Source organism: Urocitellus parryii, chromosome 1 (assembly GCF_045843805.1).
Source record: "Urocitellus parryii isolate mUroPar1 chromosome 1, mUroPar1.hap1, whole genome shotgun sequence".
NCBI classification, from domain to species: Eukaryota; Metazoa; Chordata; class Mammalia; order Rodentia; family Sciuridae; genus Urocitellus; species Urocitellus parryii.
The window spans coordinates 242,065,556-242,088,153 of NC_135531.1; the positions used below are offsets into that span (position 1 = coordinate 242,065,556).

The 22,598-nt window shown below is 39.2% G+C and overlaps 1 protein-coding gene across 1 annotated transcript; it reads right to left on the reverse strand.

Moving 5' to 3' along the window:
• Positions 1 to 7,196: 7,196 nt before the first annotated feature.
• On the reverse strand, positions 7,197 to 19,923 carry Cavin2 (caveolae associated protein 2). The gene is made up of 2 exons (XM_026389057.2): positions 19,087 to 19,923; positions 7,197 to 9,583 (listed from the first exon to the last, which is right to left on the reverse strand). Exons 1-2 carry the CDS (start codon positions 19,567 to 19,569, stop codon positions 8,789 to 8,791), a joined length of 1,278 nt encoding a protein of 425 aa, XP_026244842.1. The 5' UTR covers positions 19,570 to 19,923; the 3' UTR covers positions 7,197 to 8,788.
• Between the last annotated feature and the right edge of the window lie 2,675 nt (positions 19,924 to 22,598).

Consider the following 22,598-nt stretch of genomic DNA (forward strand, 5'->3'; position numbering starts at 1 on the left):
TCATTTTAATCTCCTTATTTGTTCTTTCATATGATAAGCAAAATTTTCAGGTGTTCTTCTTAATTTCCCAACTGCTCCGTAAACATGCCCAGTAAAATCGCCAAGTCTGTGAATATGATGTGTCTTTTACTCTTGTGATTTTATGATGTGATATGGTACAGTTTACTTTATGAGAAATGATCCAGGGATCCCTGACCCAATTACAGGCGCCCTTTATAGGCAGTTGATTTTCTCTGGTCAAAAAAGACAATGATGAGATCAAAGACTCAAAGCATGACATGGACTGGGTGTGTCCCTGCTGGCTTGCAGATGGAGAGGACACCGTGTTCAGGAGTCCATGTTCAGCACCCAGAAGTTGAGAACATTTCTCAGATGACAGGCAGCAAGGAAATGAGGCCCTCTATCCTATAAATACTGCTGGGAATTGAATTCTGCAAACAGTGAGCTTGGGGACTGCCCCCTTTGTTTCAGCTTTGGGCTAACCTGAGTAGAGAAACCAGCATACCATTCTGAATTTCTCACCTATAGAACTGTGAGCTAATAAATGAGTGGAGCTTAATGTCACTAAGTTTGTGAAAATTTGCACAGCAAAAGAAAAGTAATACTGTTTTCAGTAATATTTGAATTTAAGAAAATGAACAATTACAGTAGGGATTATCCAGGCAGTGAGATTATGGGTTTTGTTCCTTCTTAATATGTTTTAATTAAATAAAAAAACTTAATAAATGTAATTTAAAAGAAAACAAGGAGAACTTACAATAAGAAGATGCACTCTGCCAAAGTTAAACGTAAAGTTACTGTATCTAAAGGGAATAATATTTTCTCATTGATTTCCATTTTATATTTTCATTTATTCATTACTGTCTTATCCTAGCAAAAAAATATTTTGTAACATTATAAATTAGCAATGCATTTTCAAGAGAGAAAATTTGCTTGAACCAAATGTCCCCATTTGAATACTTTTGGCAAGGGAAGTGACTAAATAAACCGTTTATTTCAGGACCTAGTATGGGAACAGACCCATGTCTGTTTAGTTTGCTTCCATCTACCCAGTAAACCCAGCACCTCCCTCAGGTCTTGGCATATAATCTGTGCTCAGTGTTTGTCTGTCAACTAAAACAAATGAATGTGTTTACCGTTAGTGTTGCTTTTGAAAGACTTTATAAGTTTTCTTCTATTCAGAGTCTCTTCTACACATTTGGTTTCCCACTTAAGAACAAATAAACTCCTTTTTCTGCATATCTGTATTCTTTTTTTTTTAAAAGAGAGAGTGAGAGAGGAGAGAGAGAGAGAGAGAGAATTTTTAATATTTATTTTTTAGTTTTCGGCGGACACAACATCTTTGTTGGTATGTGGTGCTGAGGATGGAACCCGGGCCGCACGCATGCCAGGCGAGCGCGCTACCGCTTGAGCCACATCCCCAGCCCCATATCTGTATTCTTTAAGTCCAAACACCTACACCTTCCACAGCTTAGTGTCCTTCTCACTGTGTCCTGGACATTTATGGTGTCTGCTATCTTGTAAATTTTTGTGCCCCATCCTTGCAAATTACCATATTGAAACCTCATACATAGCATGATTGTGTTAGGAGGTGAGGACCTTAGGGAGGTGATTAGAGAGCTCCGCCCTCTTGGAGCACTCATGATCCTTCTACCCTGTGAGGACTCAATGGGAAGGTACTATCTATGACATAGAAAGTGGAGCCCTCAGGGCTGGGTTTGTAGCTCAGTGGTAGAGCGGTTGCCTAGCATGTGTGAGGCACTGGGTTTGAATCTCAGCACTGCATATGAATAAAATAAAGGTACATTGAAAACTAAATATATATATTAAAAGAACAAGAACAACAACAAAAGTGGAGCCCTTACCAGACACTGAATTGCTGGCACCACAACCTTAGACTTCCCAGCTACCAGAACTGTGAGGAATTAATTACTGTTGTGTATGAGATAGCTGGTATATTTTGTTATAGAGGCTGAAAGGCTAACAATAATTTACAGAGTCGAGTTCCAGTATCTCCATTTAATGATGTTGGGTGATTGTTTTTGCAAATAATTTCTACAAGACCGAGGATTTATTTTTCTCTCAGATTGCTCAGATTGTTCTCTCTTGCTTTGCTATTCTAAGTTTAAATTTTCTGTAAAGGGAATTCTCAGCTCTTCCACGTTTGTCAAAAGATAGGGAGTTTCTAGATGGCAAAAACTGTTATTCTTGTGTTTTATCTGCGTGTTTAGCACAGAATCTGGCACCTATAGTTGCCCAATACATATAACAAATGTTAATAAAAATGGATCTCTGTATTGGGGAAATGTTTCTTACAGGTAAAAATTCCCTGTTGCTATTAAGCAATTCAGGCATAGTTTTATTTAATCTCTGAAAATTCCAGTGCAGTGTACTTGGAAGAATAGTTTCTGACAATAAAACCAGTGATGGAACAAAGAAAAAAGAAATTGAAATAAAGACTATAATAAAAAAAACTCTCATTCTTCCTTTCTCTGGTTAATTGCAGGGGCACTCCCATAGGGTCTCTTTACCATATATGGATTTAAAATTATTGATTTAAACTTCCTAAGGAATTTGATTTTCTGCATAAGGGTTAATTCACTAGAATATGCTGCATTTCCTTGCATGTCATTAGGGTCTTGGAGACATCATTAATAGGCAATGGACCTTAGAGTCACAGCTAATCCTCGTGCTTTCTTAGAACTACAAGTAGTTGCAAACATAAAAAGTTTTTCCCTAACAAAGGACATCTTGACCCTGTGCTAAATCTGTATCCATTTCTTTCCCCAACTCTGAGCTCTGAAGGCTCAATTTAGCATCCAAAAAAAAAAAAAAAAAAATGGGGCCGTGTTCTTTTCCTTTTGTACCTCATTATCAACAATGAAGACTTTAAGAACAGGTATGTTGGCTGGCAGTTTTGCCATGATATATGACAGAACAGAATACAGACTTTCTTTTTATCATATGTAGGTCTCCAAGTTATTGGTAGGAGTACATATTTTCCCAACTGAAACATAAAAATGGGATAGTCATTTTGGGTGCTTATTCAACCAAGGATACAAATCCCTTTGACCTCCCAGGATGCTGAAGATAACCCACAGATGGCTAGCAAGGTTAATGACAAGAACTGGTGGTTTTCTCACTAAAGAACATGCAACCATATTTCAATATGAATAGTTACTGTCTCCTCAGTGCATTAACTATGCAGCATTAACAACATTTTCATAAATTTAGTAAGCAGCAAGAGGGACACTTCTTATAAGTGCTGGCAAAGGCATTTTTATATTTTATATTCCCCAAGAAGGCTTTTGTGCTCTCCTTTAGGCAAATTCAGTTCTAACACTAGCTTTCTATTCTTGTGTCTTTGCCTCTAGGAGGGAAAGAACCCCAGAGTCCTCATCTTTATAGACCAGGTTAGTTAGAAACGTATGGTCAGGGCCTGGATCATATCCAGCCAGCAGATCTTTCTATTTGCCTTGCATGGTGTTTAAAATGGTTTCAACTAGTTGCCAAAAATTAAAAGACAGGAGACCTACATGTAAAAAGAAATCTGAAATTTGGCAATGTTGGGCCACCTTTGCCACTTGGTAAATGGAAAGAGGTCACAGTCCAGTGGCTCCTGCAATGCACTTTCCCTTTGTAGGAATGAGAAGGAGGCACTGCCTCTGGGCAGTTAAATTATAAGGATGCCCTGTCAGAAAGGCTGTGGCCCACATGCAATAAGCTTTGCCACCACTGCCACCAGCTCCTTGGGCCATTTGACTCCTGTCTGAGCCCTTCAGGCATTTGAGTCTGTGACCACTGCCAAAGCCTTTGGAGGAAGTTGTTGCCTGCAGCACACATCTTGATGAATGAGGGCTGGCCTAGGGGGTTTTCTTTGATATCTTGCCCACAGAGATGGAGACACAGCGTTTGTTGGACTTAGCTCCTCTTTTTCCTGAGAAGAAATCTGCACGATTGTGCAGGAATTGGATTCAAAGGCTAAGTCTCCATGTCCTCATCGTTCTGCCTGCTTTCCCAACCTCCATATTCCCCCACTCCTACCCCATGCTAATTTGCCACTCCTTCTGTTTATCGTCTATGAGAAGATGTGCCTGAACACAATATAGCAATTTCTCTGTTATGACACAGGGATATGACTCTGTTAATGTAGAAATTTTGAGGTAGACCTTGTGAGCCATCTTTGGATGAGTAGATTCTAGTATCTATCTCTGTTGACAGCTTGCTCTTATTAAACACTGCCCCAAAGTGAACCCTGCAGTCCCTGATAATGGATGATACCAAAGAGTGAAGGAACCCCTCTGTGGCCTTAGCAGACCTGAAAAATAGTTTCTCTATGACTCTCCAAGAACCATAAGCTGTTTTTTTTTAAAGCATAGAATCTGACAATCATCAAAATCATTTACAAATTTTACCTGTATGTGATGTGACGTAAGGAGTGATAAAATGAAGTTAATATTATACCTATCAGAGAGTATATAAATTAATTCATAACTAAGCCCAGTTGAGTGATATTTAGGAGTCTGTTTTGGCAGAATGAATTTCAGATTGAGACTGAGTATTGGCCCTGCCACTTTAGTAATCATGTGAACTTGGGAAATCCACTTAACTCAATGACCCTCACAGGAAATACACCTTAGGTTCTGCATCCATAGATTCAACCAACTATAGAGCAAAAGTATTTAGGAAAAAAAATGCATATGGACCTAACATATATGGACTATTTTTGTCATTATTCCCCAAACAACTCAGTAAAATAACAATTTATATAGCATGTACATTGTATTAGGTATTATAAATCATCTAGAGAAGATTTAAAGTATGTGGGAAATCCTACTTAGAATAAGCTATACTCCATGTATGTCTAATAGGTCAAAGTACATTCTACTATCATGTATAACTAAAAAGAATAAAAAAAAGTATATGGAAGGATGAATATAGTATTATTTGCAAATACCACATCATTTCAGATAAGGGGCATGAGCATTGTCAGATTTCATATCCACAAGGATGGAGGAGGGAACTGGAATCTTGCCCCATGGATACCAAGTGGGATGACTGCATTTAGATTATAGCATGATAAGCAGAACTCAGAGGGGTTAGGATTTCTGGAATCTGTCTCCTCCTCCATTTTACTAGTTGGAACAAATTAACTTCTTGTACTCCATTAAAACAGAAATGAAAATAGTAATTTCCTAATAGGATTCTGTATGATTAAATGAGATAATGCTTGTGGTAGGTCTGAAGAATTGTGGGCTATTGGAGAGCCCAGCTTGGTGTAAAGGAGACTATCAAAAATATAGGTTCCCTTCCCTCTTATTGCTTTGAACATGAAGAATTTTAGCAAATAGGAGAGACTAAAGGTTGCTTTGCCCATAAATATTTAACAAATTGATTTTTACCGTGGAAAGGATATAAATACATGAACATCAAGCTGTTTTGCTGAAGGTGTGACTTCTTAATTGGGGCAGTTTGTGTGGAGAGTTAAAAATAATTTTAGAGTTTGAAGTATCACAGGATAACGCAATGGTTAAAACAAAACTAAGAAAGTGTCTTTAATAGTGTGAGTTACTGTCTGTTCCCTTTAGGAATGAGTTCCAGGCTACAGAAGTCTTTATCTAGATACCCAGATCAAGCAGAATACAAAGGTCACAATGCCAATTTTATCTGTAACTTGTTTTGCAGTGCCAGAGTCTTGGTTTTTAGGAAAAGACTGTGGTTGCTATGGAACTGTTAATAATGATTGCTGCTTGTACCTCAATTCTTCATACTCCCAATCTTCAATATAAAATCACTTAGATTTATGCTGTAGGGCAGTACACAAACTTTTGAGCAGGAATTAACTGGGCTTAGGCATTAGTGTCTTAATGTAGGAAATGACTTTCATTATAACCTTTACCTGCACTGGCAGCTGGACTGAGTCAAAGCAGCTTCTGCTTTCCTGCTAGTCAGCTGAACCTCATGAGGTTCAAACTTGACTCTTCTGGGTGGGCACTGCTAAAAGCAGAGACATTTGGGCTTTCATCATAATAGAATATTAAAAAAATCTGGTTTGTGCAGAACTGGACTTAGCATGTTTCTCTTATTTGATTGTATAAAAAAGAATAGTAATTCAGTCATATGCTAGATTCCTAAGTTAAATGAGGAAAAAATTCCTGTTGAAATATATATCTGCATTTTTTAATAACAAATATTGTGGACAAATGACATTTTTTTTGCTATATTTCTGCAAGATTTGTGATCTGTGTAATGGATGCTTCTTGCTCTGGAATTATATTTCTAAGATATGGATCTCAGTCTGTATTAATGTATAACTGATGTTTGGGGAAAACTAATTGAGTTCTTGAGCTCCAGGCACATGCAGTTAGGAATGGGTTATTGGATGGGTGGGAAGAAGACATATCTAATTTGGGGACTTTATAGCCTCTTCAGTATGCAAATAATTCAACAATAATACAGAATAAATAGCTTCCATTTCCACAACTGCTGCTCTTTTCTAATCCCTACAGTATGTGTTTCCCAACAATTATCTGGCTTAATTCTCTGTTTTATTGCTTTAGATTTTAATGCTTTGAATGTGGAACATAGAATAAATGTGATTGTCAGTAAAACTTAAAAAGATGCCAGGGTGCAGTTTTCCAGTGACAAGCAGCTAGTTTATGGGAACAAATGGATAAAAACATTTTTGAAAAGGGGATGTAAACATTACACTAGCTCTGGATCCTCCAACTCCTCCTCTGTAAGAAGCTACAGTAGCTCTTAAAAGGTTAAACAGGCATGCTTTGGGCCCTACATGAAATTCAGTCTTCTACCCAGTCTATGGCTGTACAAAAGACAAAGGTTTATCTGAGTGAATAAACTGAACCCGTAGTTCGATAAATTCATGTTTGTAGAACTATTTAAGGTATTAAAAGGTCTGGTACAATATAATAATAATGCAGATGGGACTATCAAATCCATCAAGCTACTGCAGTAAATTCAGATGCTATCCAGAGCTGGCAAGGTAATGTCAAGAAAGTTAAACTTGAAGAATGAGAGTTGGATTTCTAAATGAGGTCAGGAAAAAAAGAAAGCAGAGTTAATAGGGGAAATCAAGACTGAAACAATCAACATTACAGCAACATTTGGAGGAGAGTTTAAAAATCAATTCTTTCTGCTTGTTGTAAAATTGTTCTGCCAAAAAAGTGACATTGTTATATACCTTTTATTTTTTGGTTTATTTAATCTTCTTTAACACAGCCATTGTTAGTTCACAAATCCAATATGTGGGGTTACATTATTGTGAAATAAGACAAAACAGAATGGGTTATACCATCAATACATTTGCTAATCCTATCCCTTTTATTAAAGACAAAGCATAGTTTGTTATCATTGTCTTGGATTACCTCTATTTGTTAGATTATTTATAGTGGTATATACTAAAGGTAGGGAATTTGCTCCCTGGTTCCACTATCTTTGAACTATAACTTAACAAAACATTAGCATTTTGTAATTAAAAATAGATAAAGCAATATGTTAGTATAATGTTAGGCAACAATAAAAATTACCCTGTCTGAATGAATGTGTACACATATATAAACATGCTTTAAGAAGTTACAAAACATTAATATTCTGTGAAATTAATATATAAATAAAATATGACCTGGAATGAAATTACCATTATGTACAAAAGAGGAAAAAAGCATTCTTCCCCTCTCAAACCTATAGACTTTAACAGCTTATAAACTAACATCACATTATATGTAGTGTAGAGGTTATTTCAAATTTAGAAAAAATTAAAGAATAGTATGGTCCAACTTCCTACAAAGACAGTACATATTATTAACTTTTCGAAGATATATACTTATTTCAATGTGAGACAACATTCTACTGAACTGCTTCCGAGAAATAGTTGTACTTTCTTTTGATTATTGAGGAAACAATGCAGCTTTAACACAATAAAATATTTGCTGTAGTATTTGAAAATATTAGAAAATAAAACATTGTGAAGTTATAACATTTTATTCCAGGATATAGAAACTTTTTTAGTATTGTTATTTAAAGAGTGAAAAAATTAGCTTAATATTGTAAAGATTTCACTTTTAAGCACATATTTTTTTCCTCTGTCTTCATTCTCCTTGGCATTCTTTACTTGCCATTTCTCTTATTTCTCAACTTCTTCCTCTTAGTTTTCTTTTCTAACAAGCCTTGCCTTTACTCCATACTGAATATCATTAGCTATCATTGTCTTTCAACTTTCCTTCATTTCCAAAAATCAATGGGTCTTATTAACTGAAAAACTGCCTGAACATTCCCTTCTACCTTTAGTAAATATTTGCTTCTTGAAATATAGCTGTTTTTACCTTATACACGTATGAATATTGTGTATCACCCACTTAAAGATTAGATTCACAGAGAACTGTAGAAATTCACTGGATGACTAATGGCACACTATTCAACAAGCTGATGGAATGACAAAAAATTAATCACATGTCACAACTGGCATTGTAACTGTCCTCTGGTTTTCTCGACTAAGTGAAGTGGATCAGTGTTTTTTCAACTGCTCCATTTCTTCTTCCTGACAATTTTGGAGACATTCTACAGCAACAGAACCTAAGAGCAAATTGAGTGGATCCTCTGACAGGTTGCTTTGTGGCCTCATGTACGTACGTTGCCACTATGTGGCCAGTGGAGACTCCCGGGACAATGACATTAATGAGTGGGCAGTATGGAGATAGGGAGGAGCTGGTTTCCAGGCTCTGTTGCCCATTTAACCTGGGGCACAGGCTGGCGGCCCTGGACTCCCGGGTTAGGCGGTCTGGTCCACCTGGAGCACAGCTGGATGCACGGGTTCCTCATTCGACTGCTCTATCACCTCTGAGGTCAGCATGTAACCACCTTCATAGCACACCTTCTGGGCCTGTTCCAGGGCCACCGGCTCTTCTTCTTCATCTTCCACGATTGTCAAGTCAATGTTGCTGTCCATCCCAGAGTTATTCCCTCTGAATGCCCCCTTCTCAGTATCCCCTTCTGTGTTCTTCCCTTCCAGCAGGGAACTGGGGAGGGATGCTTCAGAAAGACCCTCTGCAAGCGAGCCCTCTTCATGGTCATTTGGCATCTGCTCACTGCTTGGCATATCTTCTGACTTGCTCTCATTTTCTGCAGGGCTTTCTCCCTCTCGGACTTTCTTTCGACCAAAAGTGAGGGGAGAAACCTTGAAGGGGGAACTTTTCCCTGAGGATGTTTTCTGGTGATTGGATGTGAGAGATTTCTTAATCTTCTCTCTCCTCTCTACAGATACGATCTTGGTCCCCAGCTTGTTCATCTTTTTCTCAATGTTCTGGCGAGAAAAGGCTTTCTTGAGGCTATCTACTTTCCTGAGGCTGGATCTTTTTATTTTCTCTGCCCTACTTTCTTCCATCTTTTCCTCTGTACTGTCTTCCAGGGTCTCCTCCTCGTGGGCTAATTCATCATCGGAGGAGAGGTCCACCGTGTGCAAGGTTTCCTCCAGGGTCTTGTTCTCATCAGCAAGCTCCTCCTTCCCTTCCACTGGGCTGGGAACCGGCTCTTTCACAAACACACTGGCAGGGATCTCATTTTCTTCCTGAAAAGATGGACAATGTAGGTTTCATGTTAATAGCATATTTCACAAAGGGTCCTAAATGGATGTAATGGGTGTGTCTTTTCTGGGGGATAAAAATGTCAGAAAAGTGGTTGTGGCTTTGGTTTTCTGGACTGGGGAGCATTCATTCTAAATTGGGCAAGTCCTTTCCCTTAGGCTGGATAAGGCCAAGGTCTGCCTGTTGGGAATAGCATGAGGACAGCTGGCAAAAGCACTATCAGTGACAGGCAGCAGGGAAGTGGGCTGTGACTCAGATAGACCAGGAAGCTGCCTAGATAAAAGGAGCTAAAGTAAGTACTGTACTGTGAACCCAGAGGCCCTCTCTTTCCTACCCTCTCTCCAGGTCACAGGGCTCAGCTCCTGTCAAAAACCCATTGCAAAAGCCCTGAAGTTGGAGATGAATGATCAAAGATGGGGGTTGGGGAAGAAAACTGAGAAGTCCTAAAGTGCCAGACACGATGTAAAGTCTTGTTTCGTTCCCTCCCCAGCTAGATGTCAGCAGTGAAGTTCTGCTCAGAAGCACACAGGTGTCTTGCCGATGACATCATTTGAGAGTAAGAGGAGCAAGGGCTCAACTTCCTGAGGCCCCTGCTCATGAAGGTCATGAAGCTATGTGTTTTAGGACAGGCTTTGTGGGAGCTCAGGGGTAGGGGAGATACCAGGGTCATTTTTAGTGTTGCGAGGGATTACACTGACAGGCATTGCATATCAAGTCTCTGTTGCTAAATAGTTTCTTTGGGCAAGAAGCCTTTGGCCCTTATCTCCATCTAATGGTAAGGAGAGAAGTTTGGGAAGCTGCCCGTCCTCTTCCATATTCCCAGAACATCCCTCTTCTAGTTCCTCACATAGGCAAGATGGCCTTGCAATAATAGTTCAGGGTACAAAGTCCAAGGACTTGCTGCCAGAGTGCTGAGCAATGGTGCTTCCATGCTCACCAGGGAGGTTGAATCCTTATTTTTGTGGTTTTCTTTAAATATTAGACAATGAGAGCCCTTCAGCCAGGTGCCATGACATTTTCACTGGAAAAAATGGCACAGGATCAGATGTGTGGCAGAAGGCCCCAGTCTCCATCTTTGCTGTACTGCTAAATGGCTGTGCAGCTTCAGCAAATAACTTAATCTCCTTGGGTCTCAGTTTCTTCCAAATATGAACCAAAAGGATTTGACCTAGATTAGCAGCTTTCAAACTGCACTCCCAGGGGCACCAGGGTTTCTGCAGGAATGTGGGAGGGGGCAAGTCTATTGAGCCCCTTGCCACCCCTGCTGCCATCAGAGCCTCAAGGTGACCTGAATATATCTTGGGCTGCCCAGTAAAATTTCAGTTTGAAAAATGACTGGATTTAGTGGGTTTAAAAGTCTACTTGAGATCTAAACTTCATGCAAAGTTCATGTTAATGGTAAGGACTTCTTTTCTGGCTTTGTAATTTTGAACCGTCTATAAAATTGCATTATAATTGAAAATATGCTCTGAGTGTAACTATTTTTTAACTTCTTGATATGAAGATTAAGTGAACAAATTTTTGATATCATAGAGAAACTTAAAACTCTCTCCTTAACTACTGAAGAGCATAATTACAGTACTCTGAAGAGATACAGGTCTTTGCCTTCCCTTATACACACACTCATATAGTATCCTGTTCATTAATGGGTTAGAAACAAAGGAGAAAGTCCTGGGAGAGGTGAAGAGCAAGAAGTCTTTTTAAACAGAGACCATGTGAGAGGCAAGTTATTACACATCCTGTTTCCTAACGCTCTCCTCACACCCTCCCATTTTGTATGTCATGGAAAAAGTTAGGTACACAGTGTGAGAAAAAGTGAAGAGGTGAAAGGAGTATGGAGTTACTAGGAGTCATTTGTGACCTGGGCTTTTGCAGACAGCCACTTTCCTCTTGCTTCAAGCTGAGTTGCTTAGCTTTACTGGAAAGCACTCCCCTTGTAGGCAGGAATTTTCATCTCTTATTCCCTGCTGTGTCCTCCACACCCAGAGCTCAACAGGGGCTTGTCCTGGGGTAAGGTGGCTTTCTAAGAAGGTCTCCAGGGGGTGGGAGTGCAGATGGCTACACTGTCCTGTGGGGCTTGAGGACTACCAAATAATGGCCTGACTCTGTGCCAGTTTGCTAGATGCCGGTGTCCCTGGAAAATCAGGAGAAAACAAGGCAGGGCAATGGTTTCCCTTTTAAAAGGAAGGATTTTATTCTCTGTGGGTGAGTGTTACTGAAAGCAGGGAGACAACAGAAATAGCTAGGGCTCTGATGCTTAGTCCAGAAGCAAAATTTCTTTTGGGGTTTGACAAGAGGGTTGGGAAGGTTTGACAGATGTTGCTTGCAGGAAAGGAAGAAACCAAGAGTTCAGTGTGAAATGTTATTAAAAGTTCTCAGGGAGGAGAGCAAAAACTCAGGCAGAAAACTGTTAAAAATAAGCATTGGTTATCAGAGAAGTGGTACATTTTATATAGCATAATCTTTCAGGGTAATCAAAAGTCACAAATTGGATAACTTCCCTTTCTTTAACCCTAACTAAAGGTAGGTATATTAATTGTACTTCTAAAAGAATCAAACTACTATTATTTCAGTTTTCCTTAAATTAAGTTTTCGTATTAACCAAACATAGTTTCTATAAGATCTTAAGACTCTTTTGTCTCTATTTTCACCTATTCTCTGAGGACAGCTTTGAGGAAAATGTTTTAGAAGGTGGATCAGAAGAGATCATTGGTAGATACAGGCTGAATCTGTGGGGTGGGAGCAGGTGTGGAGGGAAGGTGGAAACCCAGTTGAACTCTTTTGTAAAATGCCAGGGAAATTTATACAAGAGCTCTTTTGATGCCAACTATGGAAATTAACCCAGCAGGAACAGAGATAATCCAGAATGAGCTGGATGTGTCTTTGAGTGAGACACATCTTCTTGGCTAACTGCTATGCTTCTGCTGTCATTTTAATTACTTGAGCAGTATTTTATGTTCTGTCTACTGGACAGTGTTTATTTTGTGGCTTCTTATGGCATCCACTCTGGAGGCAAACTCTTCTCACACAGAAATTTGTAAATGTGCAAGCACATGTAGGTCTTCCCTTTCCATGATGTTTGTTTCGATATACAAAAACCAACCAACCAAACAAACAAAAAAACGCTGATACTTTTCAAAGTCTGTTCTTTTGAAAGACGTATGCATGGTGTTTGACCATGAAGTATCTGCTATGGGGTAGAAACTCAAGTTGAACTTCAGATGATGAATCCTCCATAACCGCCCCCTCCCTAAGATGCCTGGTCTCACCATGTGCCTGGGCATGCAATCCTCTCACACATACCTCTTGGGAACGCTTGATATTTCACATGAGGTGACTGACTCTTCTGCCTTCAGCTTCCTGTTGTAATGTTTTTGATTTGCTTTCTCTTACAGATTCTAAGACTGACAGCTATTTCAAGGGAGAGGACCAAGTAAGTACACATCCCTAACTGTCACTCCTTACTTACGCTAGTTAACCATCTGTCTACTTAAGGGTTGTGACTCCTTAAAATGGCATTAAGAATCCTTGTGGGCCGCTTTGCTTCCTTGGGCAGTTCTACCCACTAGGAGCCCCAAGGAGCAGCTGGTTATTTGTCCTTTGTTTTCAAAAAGGTCCTCAGCCTGGACTGATGCAGGTGTTTGTGATTCTGACCTTTCACAAGGACCCTGAGGAGGTTTTCAAAGGAAGGGAGAATTAAACAGCACACTTCAAACATATATGATGGATATGCTGGCAGCATAAAAAGAGAAAAGGAGTGGAAAGAACTCAAAAAGTGGCATTTTTCCTTGCACTCTGGCTTGTTGGCTATTTATATTGATTCTTGTGAGCCAGTCGTCCAGTCTTGCATGTAAATACAATGCAGAGAAACTTGCCAACCTGCTGGGCACTTCTTGAGTTGAAGCTCACGGAAGTGAATCTTTGTGCCTATGCAGGCATGCACACTTTTAAAATGAGGAGAATCCATGACCAGCCTTAGAGAAAGAAATCAACCCTAAGTCATTTGAAAGCCTGAATAAGGAGAGAGAAGCCAGCAGTTTGCTTTCCTGTCACTAAATAATAATTCTTGACATTAGACAAAGATAACAAAGGATGTCATACTCCTACAGGGATGTAGTGGCATCCCAGAGAGATATGAAACCATAAATTTGTGTCCATGGAATATTTTATCCAATAATTTCTAACTAGTAGTTATTAAAATGGAACTATGCCCACCTGACATTGTGATTTATAGGTCTCCTACACATTGATGGTTTTCTCCGATTTGTGTTTCTGAGGTATAGATTGCCAAGCGGATAAAGCCATTGATTAGAACTGCACCCCTAGGGCAGCTGTCGGTGGAATCAGCAAGTCATAAGAATAAAATGCATTAGTTATAATCCCTGAGCAGTCTTTCGCATTCTGGAGGATTTAAAAGTTTCATTATTTTTCAGTGTTATCAAGGGTTTCATTTTTTGGGGGCGGGGGAGCACACTGGTTAGGTGTTCTTAGTTATTCATAAAAGACACAAAACAAAACAAAATAATAAAAAAACAAATCACACTGAATTATTTAAAAGCTGATATAGAAAACCCAGTTTTGAACTTCACCACCATGGGATTATAGTGTTTGTTTTTACTCATTTCACAATTCCAGTCTGTAATTTCTATTATTAACAAAATGAAACATTGCTAGTGACTTGGTTTCTTAGGGCCTCTGCTTCTTTGATATCAAATGAATTTAAACTAAATGATTATTAAGGTGCTTTCCAGCTCTAACATATTTGATTGTGTGATATTAACCTAAACCCTACAAAATAGAATTGTAGAAATGATTCCATGATGTACTCATGACAAATGTGTTTTGCTTCATGGCAAGAATCAAAACTGCAGGACCTGAGTTGTATGGGAGAACTTTTTTTTTTTTTTCCATTCATTAAATTCCAACAAATACAGATTACAAAAAATGGAAAGGGCAACATTTACTTGGAAGGCTTACACATGACAAAGAAGCTACTTTTTTTTTTTTTACATATAGGAGAAGGTAATGATTTTTTGAAGATGTATCAACAGTAATCAGTTATTCATTTAAAGTGCCGGGGGCAGTGCTATTATTCAATAAATGTAATAACAACAAGAAGAACTAGTATTTTGTTATTTTATAAACTAAAAGGGCATTGCTGTGTAACATATCAAAACCAATATCTCATTATAGGAATGTTAATCAATGTGATAGAAACATGGCAAGTTGTTGTAGAAAGGTATCTTTGATTATCTGTATTTCTATTTCTTCCAAGTTTGTACTAACTCAACAGTTTTTAGAGCAGTGGCTTTGGATAAAGCACAATCTTTTGTTTAAAAATCAATTTTAAAACAGTCCTAAGATATTATGCTTTTAGAACTTTTCTAAAATTCTGATCTCATCTAAGGAACCAAATGATTAATATTTGAGCACATTTATAGGCTCAATTCTCCAGAAATGTATCCACTGCAAATATCTAACCTTTCTATTTTTTTCACCCAATTTCACAATTTTATGTGGAGGAAAGTGTAAGCTGGCCATGAGTACTCTCATTTTGTTCACTGGATTCAAAATTATTCCCCAACTGCTTTTTCAAATAGTCATTACTAGAACCTTAAGAGGATGTAAGTGGACACCGTGCCCTCAGGGCCAGTTTCTTGTGAAATTCTAGCCTCTTCAACCAACAGAGAAAATTTCCTCTTAACTGTAAATCCACTGATTTTTCTGTACAAATTGTATTTTTTTTTTTTTTTTAGTCAAAGATAGGCATGCTTACAGGCAAAGTCTTAGTCTTTGTCTATCTATAACATTTGCTTTTTGATTATTAATTCCTATGAATTGTATTTTATTAATGCTAGGTCATGTCACAGTATTTTGAATTCAAACATTGATCTTGAGCTGTTAAAAAAACTTAAAAAAGGGAAGATGCTGAGTTTAATGAGGACTTAAAAATTTATTTAATTGCTCAAAGGGAGTTGATTGTTTCTTCAGTTTTAGATACTACTGGTAATAATTTGAAGTAATTGCTAAGAAATTAGATGCTTTACAGCTACAGTGATGTTGTAAAGTTCAGCACAGATTTCAATAAATAAATGACAAGTTTTAAGTAGCACAGATTAAGAACAAAGTTTGGAATGAAATAAAGCAAATATTTTAGTGTTTAGTCAACCAACCAACCAACCAACCAACCAACCAATATACATGTGTAGATTTTGGAGAAATGACAGGACTTCACAAACTGGAAACATAATATTTGCAATATTACAATTCTAATAATGTCCAAACCAGGGGGGCAGATTTTCTTTTTGCATTCTCTTATTTTTACATAATTTTGTCTTGAACAAGAAAACCAATAGATCGAGTAAGGGAAAGTCCCCCATAGTGTTCAAGTGGACTGAAAATGAGAAACTATATAAAGATACCAAGTGGCACCTGGTACACTACCTAACCTCCACATTCCCTGCAGGTCTAGGACACATTTCCCTTCTGCTACATTATGTAGATGCTGCTGCTACTAGAAGGGTCTACTTCGAGAAGGTCTTTTGGGCAGATTACTATACTTCCTTGGCAACATGACATAATGCTGATTTCAACATGATGGTAGGCATACCATGCGTGGGTGTGTGTGTGTGTGTATAAGCCTCAACTCAAAAGGCATCTGCACAGCTGTTTTAAGATCCTGGGAAGGGTGGGGTTAGTTTTGATCCAAGAGCCATAGTTCTAACCAAGTATAAGTGTGGCCTCCTGTCTGAGCAAATGCATTTCAGATCCGCTCAGTAATAGCGTCTTATTCATTGGGCACTTATATCATGTCAGTCTGTGCTCACTATTTAAAATGTTATTTCCTTATTCATCACCTTACAAAAGAGAGATGAGAAAGAAAGTACCAATGTCTAAGAACATATATTCTGGGGTCAAATAGATGTGAGTTTGAATCCTAGCTTCACCATTTGCTTACTAAGTAACTTCAGACAAGAAGTAAATACCTCTGACTCTCAGCATTCTTCTCTCTAAATTGGGGATACTTGAAATAATGCCCAGAAAGATGCTTAGCAGTATATGCAGGGCTTGTTGAGTGCTCAAATATAATTTTGCTGATATTAATATTTTCAGTGTATAGATGAAGAAACAGGCTTGGAGAAGATATAAATATGTCAAAGATCACATATTTGCAAGTGATGAAACTAGGATTTGTACCAGTTTGATTCTAAAAATTACCTTTTCAACCATTGTACTGGACTGCTTTCTAACACATGATTGCTGTTCCTTGGCACCCTTGCTACCCTACTGAAATTCCAGCTTCAAGAAAGAACAAGAGAAAAAGCAATCTTCCCACTGGGAACGATACTTGATTTGTTTCTCCAAATCATCCTCTTACAATGCCTTGAGACTTGTGATTTCTCATATCCCTTAGGCCAATAAAGGACCCTACACAGCTTAAGAAAAGGCCAGTTGCTTGCTTCTAGTCCCCTGACTCCTCAAATACTCTTCAAAAATATCCCTGGGGTTGCTTGCAAGAGGGACCCAGAACAGAGTCTGAACAGATTGTTTTGGATTCTCTTAGCTTCCATTTGGTCTTGAGCACACTGCTCCCCCACCACCACTTTTTTTTTTTTTTTAAATCTTTTCTCACTATGTGGAGAATCCTACTGTTTCTGGTTGCAATTTCACACCTGTCAGTCCAATGTGACAAAACAGGTGACCATGTCAGGCCCTCATCAACAGCAAGTGCCTTTAAGTTACCCAACAGTATATATATATTTAACATCAGTTTCACAATTCTCTCGAACTTCTAGTCACATTATTCCCTCCTTATTCCCCCCAACACAAACATTTGCAGAATTCTGTGTATAAACAAAACAAAACCCAATCCCAATAAATTGTGCTTTTCCTTTACTAGATAAATACTTTCTCCCATTCCTTAACTGAGGAATGAGATGCAAGATAATATCCCTCATTCATAATGAAAAAGGGGGTGGATTTCCTTTGGTGACAGAGTTAAACAGGACTGTACGTGTTTGATTTTGTTTAGAGATCACTATTTAATTTAGGAATGGCTTAAGACCTGAGATTTCTACTATCCTTTACACTAATAAAGTGAGGATCTCATAGGCTTACCGTATCTCTTTTCAGTTCATCTGGTATGTGAAAATCTATTGCATTTGTATTAAAAGCTGAAAAGTTTCCTGACTGTGAAAGCCTTCAAGGTGCAGGAGAGGATCAGCTGCCTAAACTTTTATAACATTCAAGTGCAATTTTTGAGGAGGACAAAAAAGCAACGGGATGAGTCTTTCCTTTTATGGGTATAGGAAGGCTTGGGTTCTAACTTGGCAGAGTAGATTCATTCAGAAAAAAGAAGGCTCCCTCGGTTTAAATCCCAATTTCTACGTCTTTCTTGGGAGATGAAGGCTTTCCCTGTGTGCCTTTCACAATCAAACTGTTGGTTATAGCCTCTCCCCTCCATGGCTTTGAAATCCTCTCCTATTCACATGGTCACAATGAGACAGCCCTGAGGCAGGATGGCAATCGCTTCCTGGGCTCTGGGCTGGCTGGGTTCCACCAGGCGGAAGGGCTTCCAGCCCTAGGCAGGGCTGCCCTTGGATTCACAAATGCCCACCACTTGGCGGAACAACGGCCCTACGCAATCTTCCTGTCCCCAAATAGCCTCTTGCTACATTAACTGCATCATTGATGCATTAAAAAAAAATTAAGTGGCCTTTTTATTCTAAGGCAACCATTTGAAGGAGAAAATATTCAAGACTAGGCTTTGTGACTGTAACTGATAACACTCCTTTTATTTTACTTTACAGATGTGGTCTCTCTGAGCAATGAGAGGCATATCTAGTGTTTGTAAAGAGTTATGCTCTGCATTTTTAGTGCATCATTTGTTAGAAAAAGAACTCAACAAGATTGCTTTGCCCAAAAAAAAGTCTTTAAAGAACAAGGCTAGTTCAACTCTAATGGAATCAATCAATCACTTGGTTAGTCCCCAAAACACTGGTGGCCTTTGGAAAAGGGGACAGTTGAAATTGTTATGAGTTTTTTGATTTAAACAAAACAAAACAAAAAACTTATGATTACAAAGAGCTAATAAGCAGCCACTGAATTAAGTTGCCCTGTTCAGCTAACAGCTGCTGCCAATGTTCCTAATGCAAAGAGACAAACGAGTTTGACTAGGGTGGGTTCATACACCTGCCTGTCTCCTCAAACTATATGGAATGCATCCAGGTGCTCACTGAAAAATGACCCCACTTTCCCAACCTCAGGGGCATCTACCTTGGTTTTAAACTGAAGCGACTTGGGAAGTTCCCACTCCTGTATGCAGATTTCACATTTGTCTGCTGCAGGCAACCCAGGGACAATGCCTCTTGTGTGTGATCCCTGACAGGCAGGACAGATGTAAAAATGGCCATGAGAGCCAGGAGGACTGAGATCATGAATGTTGAAGACCCCCCGCCCACGTGTGAGGAGTCTAGGGGACACTGACCTGGAAGATGAGCACCTTGAAATGGTTGCGTCTGAGGAGTTGAGCGTGGTTATTCTCCAGCCGCTTCACCTGTGCGCACTGTCTCTCCATGCGCTCCTTGACAGCGCGAGTGTGGGCACTGACCTTTCGAGATTTCTCCAGCAACTTGCTCACGGTGTTGCTGGTAGAGGCCTGGTATTTGGAGAGCTTAGTGAGGTCGTTCTGGATGCCCTTCACTGAGCCCTCCAGACTGATCTGCCGCTGCTCCATCTTGTGCTGGTTCTCTTGCACGGTGTCCAGCATGTTCACCAGCTTGTCTAGGAGCGTGTGCACCGTGACGGCGTTCACCTTCGAGTTGTCCCTGATAGCCTCCTCGGTGCACCCCAGGTTGAGACTGGGGCTTGGTGTGGAGGAGGGAATCGGGCTGGGGCTTGGTGGTTTCTCCTGGCTCATGTCAGAACTCGGGTGCTGGAACTTTTCCGCTTGTGCAGCATCCTCTCCCATGGTTGGACAGATGGGAACAATCTCTCCTGCTGGGAGATTCTTCTTGCTGGGGTGAGAAGGGTGGCGGTGAGGGTGCAGAAAGAGGCCCTCTGGTTTAAGCTCTGAGCACCGCTCTTCAGGCTGGCAGAGGTTCAGACAGGCAACAACTGGCTAAGCTGATCAGGGGAATTGCATTCCAGCTGCTCTTAAAGGTCCTACTCCACCCAGTGGGAGGCGAAGGTTACCGAACTGAGAACCACTCAGAGTTCAGAAGCATGCACACACTTCCTTACCACGTTCTCCACTGCACACAGCACTTTGGTGCAGGTTTAGCTTTTCTTTCCTATTCCCCTTCCCCTTTTAAAATAAGTTCAATGCCATATTTCAATCATGACTTCATCTAGAGGCGGAGAAAAACATGCTAAGTTGGCCCAGCTCCACAGCCTCCAATTGGCTAAAGCTAGTAAACTTTTCTCTGGCTGCTATGCTACAGAGACTGTTTTTTCTTCCTGGATACGAGTTATTATAACGGAAAGTATTGTTTGCATTTGCCCCAGAACTGACTGATAGGCTGCAGAACACCGGGTGCCCTAGTGGGAGGGGTACAGTTTAAAAAATATGTGCAGCCAAGTTTGTGTTGTAAATTTCTCATTTGTAGAGAAGTGGAAGTTCTGATAATTACAAGAAAAACAGCCCAGTTCTTCTTATTACTTATTATTCTTGCAATCAGGGATGCAGTGGAAGTTGAAAGAGACTGAACTTCAGGGTTGGTAAAATAAGCAATATTATGGAGTATTGTCATAGTGTTTTTTGAATGACCACTTTTTTTTTTTTTTTGAGAAGCCTTTTGCCCTCCCCAAAGTGGTTCCTTTAAAAAGCTAAATGCTTTTTTGGTTTTACCTAATTTTGAATCCATGCTGAAAGATCTTTTCAAATGCCCGTCTCTGCAAGGCATTTATTGACACGTGCCCAGAAGTGTGACTGCAGGCAGGTTGAGCTGGAGTGTTCCTAATGTTTGACATTTCCAAATTCCTGCTCAGTGAAGTGGCACACCTGTTCGCAAACCTAGTCCTCCTTAGCTGAGCCCTAGGGACATGGGGCTTATTTCCTAAAGTGACTTTACATGCTTGAATTGGTTTTAAATGTATCCAGTCTTTGAAAGTGGAAGGAAGTTTGTAGCAGGTCTTCTATGAAAAGTTTAGAGAAGAATAAGTGCTAGCCCATATTGGGTCAGGGATTGATAATGGAACAATGCTGTTCTTCAATGGCAATATCTGCATGTAAGCCCATCAATCAGCAGGTCATTTGCTATCTCATTTGTTGAATTTCTATCTTCTGTTATCTGTAGCATCCAGGGAATATTTATTTATAAAGCCTGACCCAAGACCCTACCATTAATGAATATACCTGCTAGTTAGGAAGATGAGTTGAAGACATGTACCGAGGTCCTCAATTTCCTCAGATAACTGATACCCACTTAAAGTGAATACTTAAAAATAGGAATCAAAAAGGTAAGAAGATTTGATGAGACTTTTATCCTTTAAAAAATGAAGCAATTATTAAAATTAATTTAACTTATATTAAAAAAATTCAGTTGGTCAGGGGTGTGTTAAACATTAGAACAAAAGTTGAATCAAGTGTTGGTTTCCAGAAGTTAAATTTTCTAACAAAATTATTCAGTATCGCGATACCATGTCCTTCTGCATTTGACTTCTGTGGGCAAATCATAAAAAGTGTCATTATTTCAAAAATATTTGAGGGCTTCATCAATTTTCCAAGAGCCTCTCTTGAATTTTGACATTCAAATCATTTCCTTTTGAAGCACTTATTGTACATCATCCACGTGGATTTTTTATCTTCTTCAAAATGTTAACTATTCCAGCTGCAGATTTTCATTTGTCAGAAGAGTTGCCCATGATTCAAGGGCTTTTCTAACATTACCTTCATCAACTTTATGATTTTCTACACATTTTGCAAGATGATTTCACATTATAATCACTTCACCCTGATTTTGCCTTGATTTGCACAGATTTTGCATTGCATTGTTGGAGATTATATAATCAGCTGGATAAATAGAGATGTTAGGGAGATGGAATGTAAGGTGGGAAAGGAGAGAGGTTCTTTCTTAAGAAGAAGAATGATTTACATGTATACTTATTTATTTTTTAAAATTAATTTTGAATAATGCAACTATAGCAGTAATCTATTGCTGTGTAACAAATCAGCCTGAAACCCAGTGGCTTGAAGTACCAGTCATTTTATTTACTGATGGTTCTGTGGCTGGTTAGGCAAGGCTCAGCTGGAATGGGTCATCTCCACTGGGCATGCTCATTCAGCTGTAGTTTGGGGGGATGGATACAAGATTGCCCTATTCACATTTCTTATGCTTCAGCTGAGATAACTAGTATACTGAGTCTTCTCTTTTAGCCTCCAGAAACTCTGTCTGATCCTTTAGAAGGGAAGCCAAATTTCTTCATGTGCTGCCTCATATCCTAAGGAAATAGATGCAAAAGTTGTAAGCACTCTTAGAAAGGGTAGGCTCTGGAATACTCCCTTGTTACTTCCACCACAGTCTATGGTCCAAGCCGGTCACAGGCCAAGCTCAGATTCAAGTGAATGGGATAGACGCCACAAAGTTATGGGGGGAGCAGCAACCTTTCCCATGGCAAAATGGGAAGCAGCATGGGAGAGATTGCTGTAGTCATCCTTGGAAACAATCTACCTCAATGCAATGTATTCTTTTAGAAGGCTGTTACAGATAAAACTAAAGGCCTTTGGCCACAATTTCCATTCCATCTCCCTTTCTCTTTTATTTGAAGTAATTATTTTTGTGAATATGTTGTCCAGCCTAGTAATCATGGGAATTATAAAGAGCTATGGTGTGCAAACCCTCCTGCCCTGTAAAAGACAGCATGTATCATAATTAGTAATAGATGCAGACTCTAAAGGCAGCAAGAGTTAATATAAGGGTAAAGCACACAACCAAAGAAAACGCCACTAATGAGTTAGAATTTGAGGTAACTCTATGTATCCGAATTCACCATTTAGTT

What these genes read in the sequence shown, in the direction of transcription:
- Cavin2 (XM_026389057.2), bottom strand. Translation starts at nt 19,569, where the DNA reads ATGGGAGAGGATGCTGCACAAGCGGAAAAGTTCCAGCACCCGAGTTCT. An exon ending in TCAAGGTGCTCATCTTCCAG is followed by an intron (nt 9,584 to 19,086) that starts GTCAGTGTCCCC and finishes CCATCTTTTCAG; the next exon opens with GAAGAAAATGAGATCCCTGC.